This window comes from Coregonus clupeaformis, chromosome 13, assembly GCF_020615455.1.
Source record: "Coregonus clupeaformis isolate EN_2021a chromosome 13, ASM2061545v1, whole genome shotgun sequence".
Taxonomy (NCBI): Eukaryota; Metazoa; Chordata; class Actinopteri; order Salmoniformes; family Salmonidae; genus Coregonus; species Coregonus clupeaformis.
This window is the reverse complement of record NC_059204.1, coordinates 30,629,076-30,650,580: the sequence shown is the minus strand read 5'-3', so window position 1 is coordinate 30,650,580 and position 21,505 is coordinate 30,629,076. Positions and strand designations below refer to the sequence as shown.

Genomic DNA, 21,505 nt, shown 5'->3' with positions numbered 1-21,505 from the left:
TTGTGTTATAGATATGCCTCAGGGCGGCAGACTCTCCTTCTGCAAACACAGTCTTGTGTTATAGATATGCCTCAGGGCGGCAGACTCTCCTTCTGCAAACACAGTCTTGTGTTATAGATATGCCTCAGGGCGGCAGACTCTCCTTCTGCAAACACAGTCTTGTGTTAAAGATATGCCTCAGGGCGGCAGACTCTCCTTCTGCAAACACAGTCTTGTGTTATAAACAATAACCGTCTAGCAGTAATGAAAGAAAATGTCACTATTTGTTTTCAGTAGTTGGGTATGAATGAACGATGTGGTTAACAACTACAACATTTCACAGGGTTGTGATGTAGAATACATTTGTACATTTTTGTCATTTAGTAGACGCTCTCATCCAGAGCGACTTACAGGAGCAATTAGGGTTAAGTGCCTTGCTCAAGGGCACATCGACAGATTTGTCACGTAGTCGGCTCAGGGATTAGAACCAGCGACCTTTAGGTTACTGGCCCAAGAATATTCAGTATGAGCTGTTTACTGTGCATGCTGGCTTTGTTATTGAAGCAGAATGGTCAGACATATTAAAAGGAAGGAACGAACATACACGTACACCTAAGGAAAGAACGATGCGTGTCATGCTAACCCAGATGAATGTGTCGGCTCGTCATCAATGATAGAACACTAGCTCGTATTAGAATACTTCCTCTATCTTGAGAACACTTTTGAGAACATGAGTGTGGACCACTGATGGATTAATGTAATCTATAAGTCTATCTACGAAGGAGACAGCCAAGATTTAATCAGACAATTTGGCTGGTAAGCTTAATACGATTATCTCTGCTTAATTAAAACATCATCAAGATGGCTGTCATTAAATAGAAAGTCAATACAGACTTAAAACATTTGCATTTGTAACCGTTGAGCCATTGGAGGTTGGATGTACCCGTCATTTCAGTATTAAAATTGATAACAATCTCCAAATAGGAGCACATTTTAATTCAACAACAAATCGAGTGTAATGATTTGTAGTTAGCCAGGCAAATTATTCAACATTACATTTACGTCATTTAGCAGACGCTCTTATCCAGAGCGACTTACAGGAGCAATTAGGGTTAAGTGCCTTGCTCAAGGGCACATCGACAGATTTTTCACCTAGTCGGCTTGGGGATTAGAACCAGCGACCTTTCGGTTACTGGCACAACGCTCCTAACCACTAAGCTACCTGCCGCCCCATTACATTGTTTTACAGCATAAGGTATTACAAAATGTAAAACTAGACTATTTTATGTTTTAATCGAAGTCCCCTCATGTGGCCGGAGACTTATTTTACTTGGCTCTAATGAATTATTAATCGGACAATTATTAATTTGTACCTCCTCCCCATACCCCAGATAGGCCGAGTGATATTGTAGCCTTTATCCTGTGTTTGGCCTGGTAATTGGTTGTGTTTTTTAAAAGTCTTTGTTTCCCTAATGATTAATTATTTTATGAATTCAAAAGGCTCAAGAGAGACGAGATAGCTCAACTGTTGAGAAGGGATAATGTTTCTCGCTGAGTATGATGACAAGTTGGTAAAACAAAGATGGAACACAGTATGAGATAATTATGATGATGCTAATGGAAAATAATAGTTAGCTTTCTTAGAATTCTACAGTGGGGAAAAAAAGTATTTAGTCAGCCACCAATTGTGCAAGTTCCCCACTTAAAAAGATGAGAGAGGCCTGTAATTTTCATCATAGGTACACGTCAACTATGATTTTTTTTCTCCAGAAAATCACATTGTAGGATTTTTTATGAATTTATTTGCAAATTATGGTGGAAAATAAGTATTTGGTCAATAACAAAAGTTTCTCAATACTTTGTTATATACCCTTTGTTGGCAATGACACAGGTCAAACGTTTTCTGTAAGTCTTCACAAGGTTTTCACACACTGTTGCTGGTATTTTGGCCCATTCCTCCATGCAGATCTCCTCTAGAGCAGTGATGTTTTGGGGCTGTCGCTGGGCAACACGGACTTTCAACTCCCCTCCAAAGATTTTCTATGGGGTTGAGATCTGGAGACTGGCTAGGCCACTCCAGGACCTTGAAATGCTTCTTACGAAGCCACTCCTTCGTTGCCCGGGCGGTGTGTTTGGGATCATTGTCATGCTGAAAGACCCAGCCACGTTTCATCTTCAATGCCCTTGCTGATGGAGGTTTTCACTCAAAATCTCACGATACATGGCCCCATTTATTATTTCCTTTACACGGATCAGTCGTCCTGGTCCCTTTGCAGAAAAACAGCCCCAAAGCATGATGTTTCCACCCCCATGCTTCACAGTAGGTATGGTGTTCTTTGGATGCAACTCAGCATTCTTTGTCCTCCAAACACGACGAGTTGAATTTTTACCAAAAAGTTATATTTTGGTTTCATCTGACCATATGACATTCTCCCAATCCTCTTCTGGATCATCCAAATGCACTCTAGCAAACTTCAGACGGGCCTGGACATGTACTGGCTTAAGCAGGGTGACACGTCTGGCACTGCAGGATTTGAGTCCCTGGCGGCGTAGTGTGTTACTGATGGTAGGCTTTGTTACTTTGGTCCCAGCTCTCTGCAGGTCATTCACTAGGTCCCCCCGTGTGGTTCTGGGATTTTTGCTCACCGTTCTTGTGATCATTTTGACCCCACGGGGTGAGATCTTGCGTGGAGCCCCAGATCGAGGGAGATTATCAGTGGTCTTGTATGTCTTCCGTTTCCTAATAATTGCTCCCACAGTTGATTTCTTCAAACCAAGCTGCTTACCTATTGCAGATTCAGTCTTCCCAGCCTGGTGCAGGTCTACAATTTTGTTTCTGGTGTCCTTTGACAGCTCTTTGGTCTTGGCCATAGTGGAGTTTGGAGTGTGACTGTTTGAGGTTGTGGACAGGTGTCTTTTATACTGATAACAAGTTCAAACAGGTGCCATTAATAAAGGTAACGAGTGGAGGACAGAGGAGCCTCTTAAAGAAGAAGTTACAGGTCTGTGAGAGCCAGAAATCTTGCTTGTTTGTAGGTGACCAAATACTTATTTTCCACCATAATTTCCAAATAAATTCATTAAAAATCCTACAATGTGATTTTCTGGATTTTTTTTCCTCAATTTGTCTGTCATAGTTGACGTGTACCTATGATGAAAATTACAGGCCTCTCTCATCTTTTTAAGTGGGAGAACTTGCACAATTGGTGGCTGACTAAATACTTTTTTTCCCCACTGTATGTCACATTTTACCCATCAGAAACACATTTTGAAAATACCAAAACTTCTAAATAGTTTATTGTGGCATGTAGCCTAGTAGCCCTCTCGTAAGGACAGGGATTTCAGTATTAAAAGGTACTATGATTAGTAGGACTACTGTTGTTAATTTGCTGAGTATGAGGCCTAACCACACTGCAACGATCTCTAATAATATCTATATCAGACTGCATTCTTCTCTGCTGTTTCCCCAAGGAGTCTGTTTGCTTTTATCACAGACACAGTCTTTAATCTAGATATATTACCGGCGCGGAGGACCTAAAATCTTTTGTCACGCTTTTTAATTAAGGGGATTTGTAGTTGGACTCCTCTTCCCCCATGTTCTCAAATTAGTAACCTGGATGATCAGGAGGGCTGTGGGAGGGAGAGGCTGTAGCTTCGGGGGAAACATTGCTGCTGCTGTCGCTGTGTGTTTCCTATTATCATCCTGACCCAAATTCTTCAGTGTCTGAGCATCCTGTTCATTTAGCCTGCATTGTCATGCCCTGGCCTAATGAAGAAGCCCTGGAAAAGAGGTGCTGGGGGGAAATATAAGTGAATGAATCGCGTTGCCTCCGTTTAGAAGTCAATTCCATGGACCCCTGAGACTACCCCCTCTTAAGTTCAGCATTGTGAGTGACAGGCGTTGGAGGATAGAGGCTTGACGGGTGATCCTGAGGGGACAGGGAGCCAATGGGTATTTTAATGGCTTTAGACCCCTGCTTTGAAACATGTCATTCTATCTGACAACCTCCTGCCGAAAAGTGTGACTCGCACAAGTATGAGATCGTAATGTTGGAAATCCATCCGGCAGCTAGAATCCATATTCTGGTATAGATTCACAACATTGGGGGAAAGAGAATTTCACAGAGCCACTAAAACGTTTTACAGGCAATTCTCTGTAGGGATGAGGGTTGAACTGGGGCATGCTTAACTGGCCAGGCCAATGATACATTTGCCTGCTCGATATTCGCACTGTGGTCAGTTCTATATATAGGTGAGGTGGTGCGGTCTGAATCACTCACTGTGTTCAACCAGGCCAACTCATTACCAATAGTCAATGAGACATCGTTTTTTGCACTTCTGTTAAGATTCTTAACCCGTTGCAGACATTTCTGACACAGATAGTATAATGAACCTGCAGCCAGGTAGGAGCCAGGCAGGGTAAACCATGCTGTATGTGTTTGTTGTTCTGCTAATTTATCCCTTCATTAGTTCTGTTCTCCGGGTAATGACTTTCCCTCACACTGCCTGCTGGCAGAGGAGGTTGAGGAGCTCCATGTGTAAACCACTAATGGCTTGACATCAATATACTGCTACCAACAGCTTCTATATGTGTAGTAAAAAGAAAAGGGTTGATATCTTTCTCCTCAAATGAATGGAGACATAATCTATGACGAGGAAATACTGCTCATTAACGTAGTGCCAACATTCAGGCATTTTCCCCCAATTTAAAATATGATTATTGCATGGCAGAAGGTGCTCCATCATATCAGCCAGTAGTATGAATGCTGTACCCTCTATAGGCCTACTGTGTCTGTGTGAGGCGAAGGAAAGATTGCACCTCCTCCCCAGGGGTGTTTGTGCAGTCAACCTATATTGCTGGTCATAAGAACAGCTTATTCTAAAATTGCCCTTGAAGGTTGCATCAGAGTAATGGTTTCATGGGTCAATAGCGAAGTCCATGGCACCAGCGGGAGTTGGCGTTTACTGGCAGATGTTTCTGTGTAATGGAAGCTCTGGTGGTCACTGAAAACACACATAGCACTTGGCCTTGTGTCTGTGTTTGGTAACTACTGTATGGTCATTTCAGGAAGTGAAGAGCATGCATTTTAGAACACAATTGAACTAGGTTGAAATGTTTTTAGTAGGTTAAATACTTCTATCATCTTTTTCCCCACTGACTTTGTTGCTAAAAAGAGAAATGCCATCATTTATTCACTCAAGTAGATCATTGAGAACAAATGTTGTTTTTCCAAGGTATCGTTGGAATTGTGTGGTGTATTTTTTGTGAGAGCAGCACACATTATCATACTGTAATTGTATATCTGTAAATTAGAACAACAATGATTGCATGGATCTGCAATAGAGGAACAGGTACACACAGTAATTTCAACTTTTAATAAGCACACATTTAAATTAGCTTGGTTTAAAGTTACGATTGTGTAGTTATGGGGGATTGAGACATGGAAATCAAACAGCAAACTACTTGGCCTTCTTTTGAAAATAAATCAAACAAACCAACCTAGAGCTGAATCATAATATGAGTTACAAACATGTAGCTTGAACTATCCCGCAATAATACAATGATATTGGCCTCTACATGATTGAATTGAATAAAGCTAAAATGTGTTTTAAACAAAGCATATCTATACCAATTTATTCACTCGAGTAAAGAATGGAGGCTATGACAATTACTTCCCACCTAATCTCCATACGTTCCTTTCCTACAATATATGGAAATGTGAGAATTCTGTTTTCAAGTATTAAAAACAGGTTATCTAAGTATCTAAAAATCTAGATTTTGTGATTTTTTTTAACAGTACCTCACACTTGAAAAAAAAGAGTCCTGTCGAAAATGTATCTCAAATAACTTAAAATGTAATGATATTGCATCTTTGCACATTCAGAGCAGGTGGATATGCATGAAGGTAGTTACTTAGCTGTTGAAGCTGCCACATTTACATTAGAAAAATGTCCTCTGTCATGGCGTTCCAACACAAAATAGTGCAGCAGACGATGAAAACTCATTGTTAAGGGAAACAGTCGAAGATGACATTTATGGTAGATGAAAGACAAAACTCTGAGATGAAAGGGAGATATCACATTTCTCTTTTTCTTTCTGACTATGGAAGTGAAGAGAGAATGAAAGGGTTGTCCCTCTTATCCTTTCTTTGGCCTTTCTTTTCTTTATTTTGTCTTCTTACTTTTTTGCTATTCCACTGCTTTTCCCTAGTCAAGTATCTGCTCATTCTACAAATGTAGGATCTTAATTTGATCACCCTGTTGCAGGAAGACTTTCCTACAATGCAGGAAATGTAAAACTTGTAGTATATTTTAGGTGTAAAAAGGCTTCTAAAGTTTTCAATTTCCACTTTGAAATGTTCCCCTACAAAAATGTTCATGGATTATAATCCACATAATAATTCACATTTCCTGTTGCTGCAGGATCATTTTCCTGCTGTAGAAAACTGGCTCAAATGAAGATCCTACATCTGTACAGCTGTACATCAGAGACAGGAACCATTGTCCATCAACAGCTGAAGAGTAGTTTTGGTCATTTATACTGTCACTTTCAATTACAAATGTATTGAAAGTCTTTGTCATCATAGTTCTGTTCTCAAAAGTTGAACTCTATCATGCAATTACTGTAAATACCCCTTATATAGTGAATTGTCTCTCTCTTCCTGCTGCACACTGATTAATTAAGTCTAAGCAACCAGGCAAAAGAGGATGAGCACCATTGCAGTTAATTATGTATGTTTAATCTTGTTGCTAGGTTTGCAGACACATTTGAAAAATAATGATTAACACTCGTTTCATGTTTGTTTACATACTGTACAATTTACAGTATCAACATTGCACACATCACAGTTTCTGTACCTTTCCCCAAGTAATTTCTCCATCTCCCTTTCAAGCCTCTGAAAGGTACACACAAGGTCACCAGTGTGACAGAGCAGGCTAATGATGGCTGTTTGTGATTGGTCTCTGGGTCTCAGTGTGGATGGGGGTCACTGAGGCTGCCGTCCCCAGCAGCTAGCCAGGCAATTTAAACCCTCTGTCCCCCTGAGACGGCAGTCTGCAGCCCTAGCTCAGCCAACAGCCAGGACAAGCCAGGAGATTACTGTAGTTTACACTGCAGGTGTGGTGGGAGAAACGTATGCAAAAAATGTAATCAACGTCCTACACTTCTACTCCTAATCTGTTAGCTGAGCGCTGGCTTCACAATTATATTCTTTAACAATCTATTAATGTCGCGACGGCAAGTGCAACTCCATTTACCTGTACGGCTTTGATTGTGTTGGGGATTTGACTGGGTGGTTGAGAAACACATTGGTAAAAGTGTAGGGTGACATAGGAGCCACAATAGGAGAGATGACTGTGAAAGTCATCCGACTGTTTATTACACAATAATACACAATACACTGCAGGACGTCATGAACACTCGTCATAGACCATACTTGATTGTAAAGTAGAAAAAGGTGTTGTATAGTTTGTGATTACTGTACTTTTCTGCCCTGTTGGAAAATAGTAACATAATGTGTCCCACTGAGCACAGACGTCAATTCAACGTTTATTCCACGTTGGTTCAATGTAAGTTTGTTGAAATGACGTGGAAACAACGTTGATTCAACCAGTGTGTGCCCAGTGGGGTCCCATTCTTTTACTTGCATTTTTGGATGAGTTGGCGACGTGAATCCAACATATCATTTGTTAACTTGTCCACAAGTTAATAGGCTATTTATTGTATTTCAAAAATGATATTGAATTGTGTTTGGTTGTCAACGCAACCAAATATCAGCATTTGAAGGAGATGTATCTACTGCTTGGATAGTTCCATCTGTGCCACTGACTTTGTCTGGCTTTAATTCCAGTTTGTCTACAAATTAATAATTTATATATTTGATTTACATCTCCATTTCAACCAAAAATCTAAGTTAAAGAATAGGACTAAATCAAATCAAACGATCGAAGTGCATTTAAAGTTTGGTTTGATTTAATTTAGTTAAATCAGGTTAGTTACAATTAGGGTTGGAGCGAAAACCTACAGGAGGGTAGCTCTCCAGGAACAGGGCTGGAGTGAAAACCTACAGGAGGGTAGCTCTCCAGGAACAGGGCTGGAGTGAAAACCTACAGGAGGGTACTCTCCAGGAACAGGGTTGGAAAACCCTTGTATGAATAAACAAAATATCTGAAATTGTATTCCTATTTGAACTTCGCTTTTAAATGGTTGAAAGCGCAGTGATATACATTTGGGTGACAATTTAACCAAAAGTCGCACATTGTTTTGCCGTTGGAATTTGGTTGTGCTTTTAGATGGTTGAAAACATAGTGATAACACATTGGAAATTCAACTAACTTTTTGCTGTCTTTTTGAGTGGGTGAATATACAGTTGACGTCGGAAGTTTACATACACTTAGGTTGGAGTCATTAAAACTTGTTTTTCAACCACTCCACAAATGTCTTGTTAACAAACTATAGTTTTGGCAAGTCGGTTAAGACATCTACTTTGTGCATGACTGTCACGCCCTGACTCTAGGGACTATTGGTTGAGTCAGGGTGTGTATTTTCTGTGTTGGGTTTGTCTGTGTTAGTTTCTAGATCGTTTAGATCTATGTTGGCCAGGGTGGTTCCCAATCAGAGGCAGCTGTAGCTCGTTGTCTCTGATTGGGGACCATACTTAGGTAGCCTGTTGGCACTAGTGGGGTGTGGGATCTTGTTCCGTGTAAGGTATTGTTGTGTGTATGCTACCTTGGACTTCACGTTTCGTTTGTTGTTTTGTCGTGTGTTTAGTCATCAATAAACATGCATATCACGCTGCGCCTTGGTCCGTCTCGTCTATAAACGAACGTGACAGAAGATCCCACCAATCCTGGATCAAGCAGCGTGACGAGGAGAGAGGATGGACTTGGGAGGAGATGAGCGAGAGTCTGGCAAGAGGGATGGAGGCCATGATCACGGGGGAGAGACAAGCCCCAAAAATTTTTAGGGGGGGGCTCACGCCGTGGACGACGAGGCAGCAGGAGGCCGCGATAGAGCGGTTCAGCCGTTTAGCAGAGGAGGCCGCCAGATTAAGGGGGTCATTGGTTCAGAGGGAACAGAAGGAAAGTGTAGAGGCACGGCGAGAGGAGCTGGTTAGGAAGCAGAAGGATTGGGGGTTAATGAAGGAACCCAGTCCCGCTCCTCGCACCAATCAAGTGGTGCGTGTCGCCAGTCCGGTCCGGCTCGTTCCTGATTCCCGCACTAAGCCAGTGGTGGGTGTTCCCAGTATAGTTCGGCCCGTTCCTGCTCCTCGCATCAAGCCAGTGGTGCGCATCGCCAGCCTGGTCCGGCCTGTTCCTGTCCCTCGCACCAAGTCAGTGGTGCGCGTCGCCAGCCCGGCCCGGCCTGTTCCTGCCCCGTGCACCAAGCCAGTGGTGCGCGTCGCCAGCCCAGTCCGACCTGTTCCTGTCCCTCGCACCAAGTCAGTGGTGCGCGTCGCCAGCCCGGCCCGGCCTGTTCCTTCCCCGTGCACCAAGCCAGTGGTGCGCGTCGCCAGCCCGGTCCGACCTGTTCCTGTCCCTCGCACCAAGCCAGTGGTGCGCGTCGCCAGCCCGGCCTGGCCTGTTCCTGCTCCCCGCACCAGGCCAGTGGTGCGCGTCGCCAGTCCGGTACGGCCCGTTCCTGCTCCCCGCACCAAGCCAGTGGTGCGCGTCGTCAGCCCAGTCCGGCCCGTTTCCTGCTCCCCGCACCAACCCAGTGGTGCGCGTCGTCAGCCCAGTCCGGCCCGTTCCTGCTCCCCGCACCAAGCCAGGGGTGCGCGTCGTCAGCCCAGTCCGGCCCGTTCCTGCTTCCCGCACCAAGACAGTGGTGCGTGTGTCCAGTCCGGCACGGCCTGTGCCTGTTCCACCGGTGCCTGGTCCAGCTCCGGTCAGCGGCTCCACTCCGGAGCCAGAGCAATCCGCTCCACCGGGGTCCAGTCCAGCTCCGGCCAGTGGCTCCACTCCGGAGCCGGATCCGCCCGGCCCCTACCCTGTTAGGTTTATGTGGCGCGGTCGGAGTCCGCACCTTTGGGGGGGGGTACTGTCACGCCCTGACTCTAGGGACTTGTATTGGTTGAGTCAGGGTGTGTATTTTCTGTGTTGGGTTTGTCTGTGTTAGTTTCTAGATCGTTTAGATCTATGTTGGCCAGTGTGGTTCCCAATCAGAGGCAGCTGTAGCTCGTTGTCTCTGATTGGGGACCATACTTAGGTAGCCTGTTTGCACTAGTGGGGTGTGGGATCTTGTTCCGTGTAAGGTATTGTTGTGTGTATGCTACCTTGGACTTCACGTTTCGTTTGTTGTTTTGTCGTGTGTTTAGTCGTCAATAAACATGAATGCGTATCACGCTGCGCCTTGGTCCGTCTCGTCTATAAACGAACGTGACAATGACACAAGTAATTTTTCCAACAATTGTTTACAGACAGATTATTTCACTCATAATTCACTGTATCACAATTCCAGTGGGTCAGAAGTTTACATACACTAAGTTGACTGTGCCTTTAAACAGCTTGGAAAAGCTTTAGAAGCTTCTGATAGGCTAATTGACATCATTTGAGTCAATTGGAGGTGTACCTGTGGATATATTTCAAGGCCTACCATCAAACTCAGTGCCTCTTTGCTTGACATCATGGGAAAATGAAAAGAAATCAGCCAAGACCTCAGAAAAAGAATTGTAGATCTCCACAAGTCTGATTCATCCTTGGGAGCAATTTCCAAACGCCTGAAGGTACCACGTTCATCTGTACAAACAATAGTATGCAAGTATAAACACCATGGGACCACGCAGCCATCATACCGCTCAGGAAGGAGACGCGTTCTGTCTCCTAGAGATAAATGTACTTTGTTGCGAAAAGTGCAAATCAATCCCAGAACAACAGCAAAGGACCTTGTGAAGATGCTGGAGGAAACAGGTACAAAAGTATGTACAGTGGGGAAAAAAAGTATTTAGTCAGCCACCAATTGTGCAAGTTCTCCCACTTAAAAAGATGAGAGAGGCCTGTAATTTTCATCATAGGTACACGTCAACTATGACAGACAAAATGAGGGAAAAAAATCCAGAAAATCACATTGTAGGATTTTTAATGAATTTATTTGCAAATTATGGTGGAAAATAAGTATTTGGTCAATAACAAAAGTTTCTCAATACTTCTCAATACTATATACCCTTTGTTGGCAATGACACAGGTCAAACGTTTTCTGTAAGTCTTCACAAGGTTTTCACACACTGTTGCTGGTATTTTGGCCCATTCCTCCATGCAGATCTCCTCTAGAGCAGTGATGTTTTGGGGCTGTCGCTGGGCAACACGGACTTTCAACTCCCTCCAAAGATTTTCTATGGGGTTGAGATCTGGAGACTGGCTAGGCCACTCCAGGACCTTGAAATGCTTCTTACGAAGCCACTCCTTCGTTGCCCGGGCGGTGTGTTTGGGATCATTGTCATGCTGAAAGACCCAGCCACGTTTCATCTTCAATGCCCTTGCTGATGGAAGGAGGTTTTCACTCAAAATCTCACGATACATGGCCCCATTCATTCTTTCCTTTACACGGATCAGTCGTCTGGTCCCTTTGCAGAAACAGCCCCAAAGCATGATGTTTCCACCCCCATGCTTCACAGTAGGTATGGTGTTCTTTGGATGCAACTCAGCATTCTTTGTCCTCCAAACACGATTCGAGTTGAGTTTTTACCAAAACGTTCTATTTTGGTTTCATCTGACCATATGACATTCTCCCAATCCTCTTCTGGATCATCCAAATGCACTCTAGCAAACTTCAGACGGGCCTGGACATGTACTGGCTTAAGCAGGGGGACACGTCTGGCACTGCAGGATTTGAGTTCCTGGCGGCGTAGTGTGTTACTGATGGTAGGCTTTGTTACTTTGGTCCCAGCTCTCTGCAGTTCATTCACTAGGTCCCTCCGTGTGGTTCTGGGATTTTTGCTCACCGTTCTTGTGATCATTTTGACCCCACGGGGTGAGATCTTGCGTGGAGCCCCAGATCGAGGGAGATTATCAGTGGTCTTGTATGTCTTCCATTTCCTAATAATTGCTCCCACAGTTGATTTCTTCAAACCAAGCTGCTGACCTATTGCAGATTCAGTCTTCCCAGGCTGGTGCAGGTCTACAATTTTGTTTCTGGTGTCCTTTGACAGCTCTTTGGTCTTGGCCATAGTGGAGTTTGGAGTGGGACTGTTTGAGGTTGTGGACAGGTGTCTTTTATACTGATAACAAGTTCAAACAGGTGCCATTAATACAGGTAACGAGTGGAGGACAGAGGAGCCTCTTAAAGAAGAAGTTACAGGTCTGTGAGAGCCAGAAATCTTGCTTGTTTGTAGGTGACCAAATACTTATTTTCCACCATAATTTGCAAATAAATTCATTAAAAATCCTACAATGTGATTTTCTGGATTTTTTTTCTCAATTTGTCTGTCATAGTTGACGTGTACCTATGATGAAAATTACAGGCCTCTCTCATCTTTTTAAGTGGGAGAACTTGCACAATTGGTGCCTGACTAAATACTTTTTCCCCCACTGTATATCCACAGTAAAACAAGTCCTATATCGACATAGGTCAGATAGGAAGAAGCCACTGCGCCAAAACCGCCATAAAAAAGCTAGACTACGGTTTGCAACTGCACATGGGGACAAAGATCGTACTTTTTGGAGAACTGTCCTCTGGTCTGATGAAACAAAAATAGAACTGTTTGGCCATAATGACCATCGTTATGTTTGGAGGAAAAAGGGGAAGGCTTACAAGCCGAAGAAGCACAGCGGTGGCAGCATCATGCTGTGGGGGTGCTTTGCTGTAGGAGGGACTGGTGCATTTCACAAAATAGATGGCATCATGAGGAAGGAATATATTGAAGCAACATCTCAAGACATCAGTCAGGAAGTTACATTTTGGTCGCAAATGGGTCTTCCAAATGGACAATGACCCCAAGCATACTTCCAAAGTTGTGGCAAAATGGCTTAAGGACAACAAAGTCAAGGTATTGGAGTGGCCATCACAAAGCCCTGACCTCAATCCTATAGAAAATGTGTGTGCAGAACTGAAAAAGCGTGTGCGAGCAAGGAGGCCTACAAACCTGACTCAGTTGCACCAGCTCTGTCAGGAGGAATGGTCCAAAATTCACCCAACTTATTGTGTGAAGCTTGTGGAAGATTACCCGAAACGTTTGACCCAAGTTAAACAATTTAAAGACAATGCTACCAAATACTAATTGAGCGTATGTAAACTTCTGACCCACTGGGAATGTGATGAAATAAATAAAAGCTGAAATAAATCATTCTCTCTACTATTATTATGACATTTCACATTCTTAAAATAAAGTGGTGATCCTAACTGACCTAAGACCGGGAATTTTTACTAGGATTAAATGTCAGGAATTTGGAAAAACAGAGTTTAAATGTATTTGGCTAAGGTGTATGTAAACTTCCAACTTCAACTGTAGGTTGTAATCTCATTGATCAACGTCTCAACCAAATATTATACAATTATCTATATTGAAATGACATGGTGTGCCCAGTGGGAAGTGATGGTTTGTCCACACATATTAGATGATCCCAATTCAGGATTACCAAGTACTGGTGTTCAGCCATGTGAAGATTGAGACATATTCCTGTCTTATATCTCCTAAGCTTCATTTTGATCTTTGAAGTTGGACAGGGGTGTTACTTGGCCTTAAATCTGGATAACTATTGATCCGGACTCTACAAAATATGATATACCCATGTAATTTAAAACTGGGAGAATGCAGAGACAGAGAGGGAGGTGCAGCTACCATACATAGTACCGATGTGCGGTTTGAGCACTGAAGGTTTCCATATCAGTCCTCCTACAGTATTTCTCCTTCACTGCTCTGCCAATACCTCTCATGTTGCAATAAGTTCTCATTTAGCCTGTCCCAAGGTGCAGTGAGTCAGATCATGTTTGCCAAGCACACACACATCCTGACTGCAGTACGTATGGGGGGAGACTGGATGTCTTTACTCAGCTAATCTAATGGCATCATTTGGAAATGTGAGACATGACAAAAATGTTGGGAGAACGATTGAGATTACTTCTCAATGGCTGTTAAACTACTGTCATCAGAATCAATGGCACTGATCTAAAAACAGTCTACTATGATATACTATCCCTGAGCTATCACTAGAGATTAAACTGTCCAAGTTGAGAGTTGCTGGGCATCTTGCTATCCAACATGGCATTGCTATTGGGAGATTATTCATTTTTCAGAGCATGGATTAATTCAACAAACGCCAATAGAAGTAAACATCTATCAGCTGGTGAAAATTTGAGAAAATAGGCTTTATGTGGTTGAGGTATTGAGCTAGGTGAATTCTGAGGCATTCTGTCAATAGCAATAGATAATGCATGACACCATGCCACATCCACCACTTAAACAATATGAAGACTGGGATCTCAAGACGTGCTTTGGAACATTGATTGTTTCTCTTATGTAGCTTGCCATTCCTTCCGGCTTGCTCTTGTAATAAACACTGATTCCACAAAACAAAAGCTATAGTTTCCCCTTGGCAGAGCTCTAATGGCAAACATTCCCATTTCACTAGTCACATTCTTCCAGATTTGTGACAGCATAGATGTTGTATTTGTTGAGTTTGGCTGAAAAGAGAGATGGGGTTTTGGAATGGTCTCTGTGTTGTTGATTTGTCTTTTGACTACTTGTACTTTATTTACCCTGGCAGATTGAGAACAGAAGTAGAGTTTTTTGTCTTACAGTACAGTATGTGGCTGCCGTTAGATGCTGCATCGCAGGCTACTTTAGTTGGCTTTAGGCGATAGTTATAGGCTATCACTGTGAGGACGTATGTCTAAATTAAGCGGGCAAGTATTTCATTGGCTCATGTCTCAATGAGGGCAATGTCCATGCAACATATAACCTTCAAAGGACCCCTGGCCAGGCTTTGATTCACTGTCTGCATCCCAAATGGCACCCTATTCCCTATCCATAGAGCTCTGGTCAAAAGTAGCGCACCACATAGGGAAAAGGGTGCCATTTAGGACGAAGACGATGACTTCCGACCTGATGTCGCTCAAGTGGAGTGGGGAAAGTATCTATCATATCCATAATTACCCAAGAGGGAAGTCAATCTTTCTGCATTAGCAGGACACAGACGGCATGGCGATAAATAAGCCAATCATCTCAGCCCATGGAGGTCAAGCCATCATAAATCAAACAGGAGCACTGCTCACGCCCTTGAGGCATTGTAGTAAGGTTCCATCAGCTGATGTATTAGAACATGCTTTTACTCGCTTGTATCTGATACTTCAGAATCGGAACAGATATATGGTGGCCTTCAGACACCTACTCTTTCAATTGAATTAGATTATTTTTTGTCATTTTTAATAGTTAGGTCAGATACTCTCTTCTTTTGTTCAGTGTATCTGCGCTATATATTTAAGCAATAAGGCCAGAGGGGGTGTGGTATATGACCAATATACCACGGCTAAGGGCTGTCCTTAAGCACGACGCAACGCGGAGCGCCTGGATACGAGCCCTGAATGGTAATCAGCATTCGGGGCTTGAACCACCCAGTTTATGTATCCTAATTTATCCTGTATGTTTATCAGTTCACACATTGTTCCTATAGCAACATGGTGGCTCCTTTTTTCTTTTTCTTCCTGACATTTAGAAAAAGGGAACTTTGAGGTTGTTGTCGGTTGAACAGCAGAATTGCACTGGGTGTTGTCTCCCGGACATGGACATCAGGTTCGGATCGCTCACTTAGGCAGCTAACATTTCAAACAGGCAGTAAAGTGAATTTCAGCCCCAAGTACAGTACAACTTCAGCGACAGGAGGATATACTGTAAGATCGTCGGATTTCTCAGCTGCTGGGTTCAGCAGAATGAGAAAGACTTATTGCTAGGACATCCAGGGGACATCACTGAGTATCACTGGGGAAAATAAGGACATTCATCTCAACAATTGGATGAAGAAAACAATGTAAATCTCTGGTTTGCAGTCCTTCATTTTCATGTCCTTTGAAAGCAGCGATAATGACTGACTATGTGATGATCCCTGGTGTCTGATCCGTGGCACGCTCCATCCCCCCCAGAAGGAATAACATTGAACAGGGATTTAGCCGAGACCTTGACGTGATTGCCGCTTGCATGTTGCTACTGCGGATGGCCGGTTGTCTGTGAAAGGTCATGAGATCTATTCCCCGAAAAAAGCGAGGAGATAATTGAGGATCCTGGATTAATGGCGTGTCATAACAATTTATCCCGTATCACCATTGACCTTTCTCCTCACACCGCCACCTTGATAGATGTACTTCATTACCAGATTTGAAAACTTGAAAATGGAATCCCTCCCCATCTTCATGGCAGGTTCATCAATGATTGATCAGCCACTGAATGCAGGAGAGGAGAAAGGACCCCATGTCATGCTAATGGATAGCACCAGAGCAGAGCCAGTGGCGGGTCTTTTCAACGGCACAAGTTTCACTCAAACAGACAATACAGGGAAGGCAAAATAGGGCCCGAAAGGTCTGGCTTGTTTGGGTCGGTCAAGTCCTGAAGAAATGTGCTAAAAACTCATGAAGCATGTAAGTGTGATGTTGCTGAAGAGAAAGGAACATCATTTAGTCATCAGGCCTCCGTGAGTCACCAAAAAGCAATGTAGGAGACATTTCCCCCTTCTAGAGCCTTAAGCGGTAATTAGCAGTTGCCGGTAAAAAGCTGAGGGATGGGGCTGGAGAAATGTAATCACTCTCAAATTCATAGACAGAGCTATGGATGTAAGGACTGACCATCAATTATATAAAAAGTATAGTTTTAACCATGTTTTGAGGATATATAGTGTTTGTTTATATTTACTTTGTTTACAAACATTGAAGTAAAACACGGTTATATTTTGGGTTCTGATGGGGTACGACAGCTGAACTAAGCTAATGAGGCATTTCTAAGTTAGATTATTCAAGAATCAATGGGTACATATCATTAATTTATAAGTCCAAAAATGGATGTAGCAACTGCAGATTATCCCGTTAACAGAACTCTTGATGAGCTTGTAGGAGTGACAGGATGGTTAACGGATATGATGTTAGGGAGTCAGTACTGCGGTGGGGGAACCAGGGGGGCTGCAGGCTGGTCGGTCTGGACGTCTGTGTCTTGTACACCGTTCTATTTAGAATGTATTTGCTGTCCTTTACTAATGTTGAAGTCTACTTAAGCAATTAGGCCCGAGGGGGTGTGGTATATGGTAATATACCACGGCTAAGGGTGGATCTTAGGCAAGGCGGAGTGCCTGGACACAGCCCTTAGCCGTGGTATATTGGCCATGTACCACAACCCCTGAGGGTTGCTATTATAAACTGATTACCAATGGAAGTAGAGCAGTAAAAATAAATGTTTTGTCAGCCAATCAGCATTCAGGGCTCGAACCACCCAGTTTGTAATCTGAATTAGGCATTACAATCCATCTCTGTTCCTCGCCGGAGGGGGTATGGCTCTTTGCAGCGATCAGGGGACATTTTCTAATGACCATATCAATGAGCTTTTAATATTTTGTGCGCTCATCACTTGGCAGAGATACACAGGCACCCCTCCAACCTCCTGTCAACTATCACAGGCAGTTGAGTTGGTGGAGGGCTGAGGAGGGAAGGGGGAGCAGAGTGATGCTCTCCATTCATATCAAGTCCTAAAGAGGCACGCAGCGGGTGGCCTGTGTTTGCATAACTTTAAGTAAGGAATAAACACATTCTCAGCTTCACTTGGTTAATCTAGGCTCCTCCATTCTTCTGTACATATTCATCAGGGGGCTAGGAGACAAACCAGGCAGGATTTGATGCTGAAACATGTTAATCCCTCAGCAAGTGGACAAAACCATCTAAAGTATCTCAATGAGGATGTTTACCTTTTGTTTTCATGTGGATTGGAGGATGAAATAGAATTAATTGGACCCCCTGTGCGGAAACACTGTCAAACATATTATGCAAGCAGATACATAGGCACACTGCAACTCGTACAAAAGCAAGCTTGCGCACACACACGCGCACACACACACACACACACATTTAATACACTCACTCTTACACACTTAACCATCCTCCAAAGTCAATTAGTCCTGCAGCAGTAAGGTCATTAAAACGTAATGAGGTTAATTGAAAGTCTGTGTTGTGTTTTTATAGGGGACACGTGCACCATGGCAGAGTACAACAAGCTGAAGAGTATGCTGCTGGATATGCAGCCTAAAGGCCTGAACGGAGGGGACAAGAACATGTTGAGAGACATGGACCAGAAGAGAGCCCTGGTGGACACCATGTTTAAGTACCTGGACGTGGACCGGGATGGCCGTCTGGGCAGTGACGAACTGGCACAGGTGGGTACTTCTCTGAGAGTTGGATAACGGTGGGCATCATCATCAGAGCCACACTGACTGGTGTTTTTGGATGAATCTCCACCCATGGGTGATAGTACTTCTACTATTCTCTATATAGTGCACTACTTTTGACCAGGGCCCAATGGGACCAGTTCAGCCTACTTAATGAAACAAACCTTAGTTAGAGTTAATTACCTTTCTTTGAGAAAGTTTAGGGTGAACCTCTTGTTCTCGATCAACGCAATGCTATCGTTCAAAATTAATTGCAAAATGATAATGGCATAATTCAAATTGAGACCTGTGGAAATGTTTTAGACCAATGAGTAGGTGATCTGTAGGTGATCATAGCCTACAGTGCATTCGGAAAGTATTCAGACCCCTTCACTTTTTCCACATTTTGTTACGTTACAGCTTTACTCATCAATCTACACACAATACCCCACAATGACAAAGCGAAAACATGTTTAGACATTTTTGCTAATATATAAAAAATACATAAGTATTCAGACCGTTTACTGAGTACTTTATTGAACCACCTTTGGCAGCGATTACAGCCTCGAGTTTTCTTGGGTATGACGCTACAAGCTTGGCACACCTGTATTTGGGGAGTTTCTCCCATTCTTCTCTGCAGATCCTCTCAAGCTCTGTCAGGTTGGATGGGGAGCGTCGCTGCACAGCTATATTCAGGTCTCTCCAGAGATGTTTGATCGGGTTCAAGTCCGAAGCCACTCCTGCGTTGTCTTGACTGTGGGATTAGGGTCGTTGTCCTGTTGGAAGGTGAACCTTCGCCCCAGTCTGAGGTCCTGAGCACTCTGGAGCAAGTTTTCATCAAGGATCTCTCTGTACTTTGTACTTTCCATTCATCTTTCCCTCGATCCTGACTAGTCTCCCCTTCCCTGTCGCTGAAAAACATCCCCACAGCATGATGCTGCCACCACCATAGTTCACCGTAGGGATGGTGCCAGGTTTCCTCCAGATGTGATGCTTGGCATTCAGGCCAAAGAGTTCAATCTTGGTTTCATCAGACCAGACAATCTTGTTTCTCATGGTCTGAGAGTCCTTTAGGTGCCTTTTAGCAAACTCCAAGCGGGCTGTCATGTGCCTTTTCCTGAGGAGTGGCTTCCGTCTGGCCACTCTACCATAAAGGCCTGATTGGTGGAGTGCTGCAGAGATGGTTGTCCTTCTGGAAGGTTCACCCATCTCCACAGAGGAACTCTGGAGCTCTGTCAGAGAGACCATCGGGTCCTTGGTCACCTCCCTGACCAAGGCCCTTCTCCCCCGATTGCTCAGTTTGGCCAGGCGGCCAGCTCTAGGAAGAGTCTTGGTGGTTCCAAACTTCTTCCATTTAAGAATGATGGAGGCCACTGTGTTCTTGGGGACCTTCAATGCAGTACCCTTCCCCATATCTGTGCCTCGACACAATCCTGTCTCGGAGCTCTACAGACAATTCCTTCAACCTCATGGCTTGGTTTTTGCTCTGACATGCACTGTCAACTGTGGGACCTTATATATACAGGTGTGTGCCTTTCCAAATCATGTCCGATCAATGGAATTTAAATGTTTTACATTTTAGTCATTTAGCAGACGCTCTTATCCAGAGCGACTTACAGTTAGTGAGTGCATACATTTTTTCATACTGGCCCCCCGTGGGAATCGGACCCACAACCCTGGCATTGCACGTGCCATGCTCTACCAACTGAGCTACACGCCACAGGTGGACTCCAATCAAGTTGTAGAAACATCTCAAGGATGATCAATGGAAACAGGATGCACCTGAGCTCAATTTTGAGTCTCATAACAAAGGGTCTGAATACTTATGTAAATAAGGTATTTCTGTTTTTTATATTTAATAAAATTGCATACATTTCTACAAACCTGTTTTCACTTTGTCATTATGGGGTATTGTGTGTAGATTGATGAGAATTTTGTTTTCTTAATCAATTTTAGAATAAGGCCGTAACGTAAGAAAATGTGAAAAAAGTCAAGGGGTCTGAATACTTTCCAAAAACACTATATATACTATATTGAACAAAACGGAAAAGCTTATTTATTTTCAGTTAGAATAACAACTTTGCTTTAACATTTGGGTGAGCCTCTGCAAATAAGGATGGTATGTGTGACTTTCTATATTAAAGCAGTGTGTAGGTTTGTGATCTTTAAAAAAAAAAAATCACTCTTTGTCCCATTAAATAATTAGCACCTTATTCCCTATTTAATAGTACTTTTGTATCTATGTAGGGAACAGAGTGCCGTTTGGTACACAGCCTTTGCACTTTTATACTTTGAGGAGACAGGCTCGACGTGGAATACATTAACAACTATTTCTCGCATCTCAGCATTTTTAAAGATCTGATTGAAGATCTGATCAAATCATGGTTGGCAGTTATTCATCTTGACACATAGCCAGGATATCTTTAAAGAGACATTTCAATTTTTAACATTTATAAATTCTGTTTTAGGCAGATATCCATCCAAGATCAGAGACATGAAAGAAACAGAAAGAAATGTCACTAAATGTCATCATCAGTTCTGTCTGTGTGTAAAGCAGTATTCCACTTCCTCTACGCACTGGTTCTTCTTCCGTCTATAGAGGGTACAGAATGGGGCCAGATTTAAGACTCACCAAGTGCATAGTTTGTACCTGTTCTTTTCCCAAAGGGAATTAAACATGGAGGGTAGAACAAGACTAAAATAAAGGTTAAGAGAAGAAGGAAGACCGTTAAGTGAATGAAGGAAGACAGTTGTTATATCTGATTTGGTCACATGGTTTATATCCAGAACTAGAATGTGAATCATAGAATGTACTTATTGTGATCGAGATGTAGTTGTCCCTGATTGCACTGACTTTGCTCACAGCTGCTTGTTTGAAGAAGTGTACTTACTGTGATCAAGATGTGGTTGTCCCACTGGCTATCCTAAGTTGAATGCACCAATTTGTAAGTCGCTCTGGATAAGAGCGTCTGCTAAATGACTTAAATGTAAAATAGAATATAATAATTGTAATGCTATGGTGTCCATCCTCCTGTCCAGATCTCTATGAAGGAGCACCTGGAGGACAGTCTGCTGGAGTGCACCATGCAGGACCTGCTCCGCTACGATGATTACAACAACGACGGACACCTCACTCTGCACGAGTTCTACACTGCTTTTCGTAAGTCCAGCTTTAAATCCCCTTCTCCCTCCCTCT

At 43.2% G+C, this 21,505-nt stretch overlaps 1 protein-coding gene across 1 annotated transcript in view; it reads left to right on the top strand.

Moving 5' to 3' along the window:
* Positions 1-21,505, top strand: part of LOC121579232 (follistatin-related protein 4-like) — a 262,850-nt gene that overhangs the window by 148,316 nt on the left and 93,029 nt on the right. The window contains exons 5-6 of the mRNA XM_041893638.2: positions 18,128-18,318; positions 21,349-21,469. Coding sequence (XP_041749572.2) covers positions 18,128-18,318; positions 21,349-21,469 — 312 coding nt within the window. The remainder of the gene's footprint in view (positions 1-18,127; positions 18,319-21,348; positions 21,470-21,505) is intronic.